The sequence below is a fragment of the Somniosus microcephalus genome, chromosome 14 (assembly GCF_052327205.1).
Source record: "Somniosus microcephalus isolate GS21.2 chromosome 14, FLI_Smic_1.0, whole genome shotgun sequence".
Taxonomy (NCBI): domain Eukaryota; kingdom Metazoa; phylum Chordata; class Chondrichthyes; order Squaliformes; family Somniosidae; genus Somniosus; species Somniosus microcephalus.
In genome coordinates, this window is record NC_141000.1 from 69,077,901 (window position 1) to 69,084,083 (window position 6,183).

Consider the following 6,183-nt stretch of genomic DNA (forward strand, 5'->3'; position numbering starts at 1 on the left):
TGTCCTCCTCAAATTCGGCTGTCCTCAAAAGTTTGTCACCATCCTCCACCTGCTTCACGATGACATGCAAGCCGTGATCCATCTGTGACAGAGACTGTAGGTCCCGCATTGGACTCATCAGTCACCTGAGAACTCATTTTTAATGTCGAAGCAAGTCATCCTCGGTACCGAGGGACTGCCTAATAATAATAATAAGAAAAGACCAGGCACCCTGCTGGTCAGGGGTGACTCTGATCCAGGACCCAGTAGAATGCAGATGACAGGAGCGATCTGCATGAGGCTGCTGTTTCTCAGGGTAGCAGCACATACCAAGCATGAAGCCATTTCCTTCAGCGCACCATGCAAGTTGCACATAGGAGGTGACACCAGGTTGCCCATGCAGAAACTTCAGAGATGCAGCTACTAGTGGCTCTCTCAAGGAGCAATCTGCCATGAGAAGTGGGCCACCTCAGTCTCATGAACCTTAGCACCATAGGAGCAGTCAACTACCTCAGATTGCACCTAGGAGAAGCAATAGAATAGGCAAAAGAAAGACATGTTTAGATAACATGGGGAAGCATGGTATGAGGAAAGAGTAGAATGGCTAGGGTTCACTTTTGAATTCCTCGTATTAAAAGGGAATCTGCACTTATTTCGTGCTCTGCTATTCATGGGCCTGGATTTTGCTCTCAGCAGCGAACAAAAGATGCCAGCCGTTCATTACACTTACACTTGCCCACAGACATTCTATGGAATTTTGCACTGGAACTTGTTGGCCCAGAAATTCGGGTCAGGGGCTTCCCACGGGTGCAAGCCCCCGACCTGCACTTACCTTGCGCGCCGGCCGTTGAGCTGTGGGCCCCCGTGGAATTCCGATCCGGGGCCTGCTCCAGCTGCCGGCGCGCAGTGCTTGCGTATCCCAGGGGTGCAATTAGTTCGATGCGTCCCCTGGGATCACGTGGGCCATGGGGAGCCAATCGGAGCAGGGAATGCTCCATTCATAAGTCTGACAGGAAGACCTGTCAAAACTTAGAAATACTACGGGCCCCATAACATCACTAAATCTTCAAATACATTTTTTTTTAAATCACATTTTTAAAATAAACTATAAATTTCATGAAATAACTATTTTAAACAATAATTTAAATTTTTGAAAAAAATAATTTTATTTTCTAACGGGGCTAAAAATAAACTTGCCTTTCTTTAAAGTATTTAAAAATAATAAACCTGTGGAAAAAATGTTTTAATTTTAATTAATTCACCACTTACCTTGTAAAAAGCAGGCCTTACGCCTGCTTTTTAAATGTCTAACTTCTGAAGACTTACCCTCCCGGGAAAACGTGTAAAAAAAACCGAAGTTCGATGCGCATGCGCAGCCTCTCCTGCGCACGCGTTCGACCTCTGAACCCCTGCTTTCAGGGGAATGGAAGTGCCGGTTTCCCGTGCATGCAGGAAACCGGCACTTCCATTGGACTTACGGGTGAGTACCCCGTGTGTACTCACCCGTGGAGACCCGAGTTTCTGGGCCGTTGTAATTAGAAAGCCATTTCAGTGCATCGCCCTCTACAGGGGATCTGGGACCTGTGCGAACAGGGAAAGCAACTGTGTATCTCCTTATCCAATCAGATTGAAGAATCATTAATCAGCAGCGCAAAGTCTGAAGCAGGAAGTATTAATGTTTAATTCAATGCCAAATCATGTACAGAAAGCAAAATAAAGAGGGAAAGATGGGATTAAGAGAGAGCGATAAAAGAGACAGAAAGAAAAAGTAAAAAAAGATTTTATATAATTTTTACATTAAAAAAAATCCCCAACAATAATTAAAATCTGAAGTAATCAGACTACACACTAGTAAAAGTTAATTTTCAGAGCCAGAGCGGTTGTTTGGCAGTAATTAAGACTTATCACGCCACTAAAAATTCACTTACACTTGAATGGACAAGTCCTAACTATTTCTGATGTGTTTAATGGGTATCTATCATGTAAGTACAGCAACTTCATGCCGTTCCACGTCCCTCAATGCTGAGTACCGGTAAAGTGCAGTTTCTGGAGGAGCAAGGCAACTCAGACAGCAACTTCCTGATTTTCACACTTTACTGCGCATGCGCAGTTGCTGGAAGTTGCCGTCCAATTTACACTTTAATAACGGTGAGCGCTGTTAGCATCACCGTTATTTCTACAGCAAAATCTGGCCCCATATGGAGATTGTCGTCATATAGGAAAAGGTGCACATATTTCTTGCTCACTTATTCAGTCAGATTATTTAAAAATGCATGTAGGACCAAAGAGAACAGATGCACTGTGATGTTATAGGATGGATACTGGTTTGAACAACTTGTACATTTTTCAAAGGTACAACTTACGAAGAGCTGGGCCATGAAGAAAGAGGCAGTAGAGAAGGATGCAGTGGTCATTTGTATCAAAAGCTGCAGACAGGTCAAGAAGGATGAGGAGAGTTAAAGCGCTGCAGTCACATTTGCCGAGAATATTGTTGACATTGACTGGGGTAGTCTTGCTGCTGTGGACAGGGATGGAAACTGGACTGACAGGATTCAAAGAGTTAGTGATGGGAATCCTCTGTACAGAGTTAGGTAGCAATGGCACACTGACAACCCATAAAGAGAAAAGAGGGAGGTTAGAGATGAGTTGGTAGTTCAAGATGATGAAGAGAGTTGCATAAGATAGAGATAAGAAGACATTCAGATGGCTTTGTTATTGATAAAGACTTCCCATAAAGTGAGTTTAAAACTTACATTCAACTGATATTCTAAGTCAATTCACCTCAGTGGAACTGTTACATCAGCTTCCAGCTGGGCTGCTAGCTAGTCTTCATGGAGCTGGGCATGCAGACAGATGGGAACGAAAATTGCTAAAATAAATCCTGTGCTACAAAATTGAGCAGAGCTGAGCTGATGGTCACCATTAAGAACATCCGATCTTGATGTCAGGATGTAAGGGAGAAGCTGAGATGGGAAATGTAAATATTTAAACCATTTTTCCTCAAATATGTTCATTTTGACCGAGTTATTGCAGTACTTAGACTGCCACAAAGCCGCTTACCTTTTCTGCTTGATGTCCTCAGTTGTGGGCTGCTGGTGATGCTTTTTGGCGTGACTGGCACTTCCCTTCTCCATTGCAACCGGCAACAAGGTGAGAAAGAGCAGCTCCCAAAAGAACAGCATGGCGTTTACTTCACAGGTTTCTTACACATACAGACAGCCAAGGTAACTCAAGGCGTCATGTCATTTTAAACAGGTCACCTAAGACACCCATAAGAAAAGTATCAGCCTCTCTGAACATGTGACACATTTCACCTTCTCACTTTCTTTTTCTCGATTCCGGAATCCGCTTTTAATCTGACGGAAAACCCTTTTTAAAACTCAGAATAAGTCGAATAGCCTTCAAAATTAAACCCCTTGGATGCCTGACTGGGGTGGGCCCGGTTTTATAATTTAGGTTTACTTTTTCGTTCGAAGTTAGTGTCACATTCAAACCCGCGCGGCTCCAGAACTGGAAAACAACAAATAAATGCGAGATGCATTTCCGAGAATTAGGGAAAAGGAGTGACGTGGATTCGTTTTAATCCTCTTTATAACCACCCAGACACGACGACCGAAAGAGTCCAATAACAGTAAAACCTGAGGAGACTAGAAAGGAATCGCTCGAAAAGCTCCCACGCTTTCTCCCACCCGACTGGAAAACACAAGTTTCCAGACTGAGATGACAGGGAAAACTCCTAAATGTTACATATTATAATCCTCGAAGGGCTGCTTTGAACCACATGTTAAATAACCGCCAGTCAAGTGCTTCACCTGAAAGATTTTTAAAAATTACTTATTTGCGTTTATATGTATGTTATATATACATAAATAAACACAGAAGACGTCTCAGATTTTCTTGCGATGTTAACAGATAGATTTTCCAGAAGGGGTGTTACAAAATAATAATGGTGTATTATTTTAAAAAGCCAAAAACAATAACGTAGCGATTGGTAGATACATCTATTGATGCACTTACCAGCACTAATCCCCATGACTAAAGCTGGAGTTTAGCAATTGCTCCAAATAATCGCGGATTCGGAAGACTTTGAAACCTGCAGAATTGGGAAAATCTATTTACTGTAAATGATTGGGGTGGGATGTTAAGATCTGATGTGATTAAATAAAGGTGAAAATTTCCATCAGGAGACTAAAAATTGGGGCAAACTGATTTAATTCTGTAGATCTTCCCAATCCCGGGGGAAGAGAGCGAGAGAGAGAGAGAGAAATAAAAAGCTTTTCACGAAGCGGCTCGGCGAGAGGGGAAGATCTGTAATTCCAGATTAAATGCTTACTAAATACGGAATTCTGGGCTGGTTTTGACCGATTTGCCGCTGTCTACGCAAACATTTCTGTCGCGCAAATCGCCTGCTTGGCGTGTTACATCTGTCAAAAAACAGGGATAATCAAAACTGAGAACTCGGAAAGTAGAAAAGGGTCACACAGGGGGTCAAAGCGGGCTTGAGACTGAATCAAAGAGTAAGAGAGAATCAAAATAGCGAGAATCAAAGTAAAGTACAAATAAGTAAAACAAAACGACAAAAACGTGAGAAATTCACAGAAGAAAATAGAAAGTTATAAGCGCTGAACAGAGTTACTTTTTTGTACATTTTGCGTTTGTGCCATCGATTGTTTGACTGTTTTGAACACACACCTTAGATCAAAATATCTTAAGTTTAATTGTTTCAATTTTAATGTACTCTCAACTATGTGTGTCTGTAGGGAAAACAGCAAAAAATTACAGGGAGTATATGACCAGAGGGGAGATTAGCAGCAAGTTGTTGTGACCTGGAATGCACTGCCTGAAAGGGTGGTGGAAGCAGATTCAATAACTTTCAAAAGGGAATTGGATAAATACTTGGAAAGGAAATAATGCAGGGCTATGGGGAAAGAGCAGGGGAGTGGGACTATTGATAGCTCTTTCAAAGAGCTGGCACAGACACGATGGGCCGAATGGCTTCCTTGTGTGCTGTATGATTATATGTTAACAGAAAACGTCTGATAACGATTTGACAAAAGTGTAGTTTGTAATCATAGGCTGTTTTGTTATAATATAAATTGAGTGGACATTAACTTGCTCTGCCTCTTTTCTGTTTCGAGTTATTTAAAGTCTTTAAGCTATAAGATGTAGCTGTCTTATGATATTGCTCAGGACCTTCGCTCGCTGTTTTAGAACCTCCTGATCTCACAACAGCAGCTCCGAGGTGGAGCAGTGAACTATAATGAGAGTGTCGTGGATTTTTATAACAGTCTTAACCAATGAGAATTGCTCCCTAGGCCTACCCATTTATTGTGGGTTTTGATCCAGTTGTTCGACAGTTATAATCCTGGATTCTGATTCCACATAATCTAATTCTACTTTAAATCCAAACATTTTTGCTGGCCGTTAATATCCTGATAGAACACTGTAGAACAGCGATGTCATTCAAAATACTTGTTTCCATTTTTGTAACTAGTATTTAAAAAGCAGACTGCATGTATTAGACAGCTGATATACACCAGCCTAAGAGAAACCCGTTGTTTTATTAATAGTTGAATAGAAAGGCAGCTATTCTCCAGGATTGCTAGCTACAGAGGATTCATGCAACAGTGGGTTAAACCTTTGGCTGAATGTCGGTTTACTGTAAGTTCATACAGGGTGCTGTTTATTTGTGTGTAAATTGTAATCTTTCCTGCCCGTTGGTTGATGATATTAATTTATAATAGCAATATAAAAAAGGACAGAATGCATGACTTTAAAATGGGTACTGAGTTATCTCTGTGTGGCCCGGCCCAATTATCCTCTCCATTTTAATCCGCTTCACTTGAAGACTACACTTGTGCAAGACTACGGGAGCTTCTCGTATTTTTTTATAAACACATACACACATACATGCATATATCTTTTGCAATATGCCTATATGCAAAAGGTTAAAAATGCCAACATTATTTATTTGAATTTCACAAACTAGACGGAGTTAGATTATTCACAGATGTTGCAACATCTGGCCAGTTGTGATCAGATCATTCGGACTGACTCCTCTTCAGAACCGCTTTGAACTCCCAGAATAACTTGATTGAGTGTTTTGCGAGGTGAGTAGGTCTTCAGGCTGCCTGCAAAGCTGTGCGCTTGCTGTGGCCCCTGAGCTGAGCGGTCAGTGGGACTTGTTTTCACTCGTGGCCCTAC

General features: G+C 41.7%; 1 protein-coding gene across 1 annotated transcript in view; it reads right to left on the reverse strand.

The window, feature by feature from the left end:
• Positions 1 to 4,588, reverse strand: part of LOC147107531 (gamma-aminobutyric acid receptor subunit rho-3-like) — a 60,130-nt gene extending 55,542 nt beyond the window's left edge. Inside the window, exon 1 of the mRNA XM_086006615.1 lies at positions 3,040 to 4,588. Coding sequence (XP_085862741.1) covers positions 3,040 to 3,161 — 122 coding nt within the window. The 5' untranslated portion in view covers positions 3,162 to 4,588. The remainder of the gene's footprint in view (positions 1 to 3,039) is intronic.
• Between the last annotated feature and the right edge of the window lie 1,595 nt (positions 4,589 to 6,183).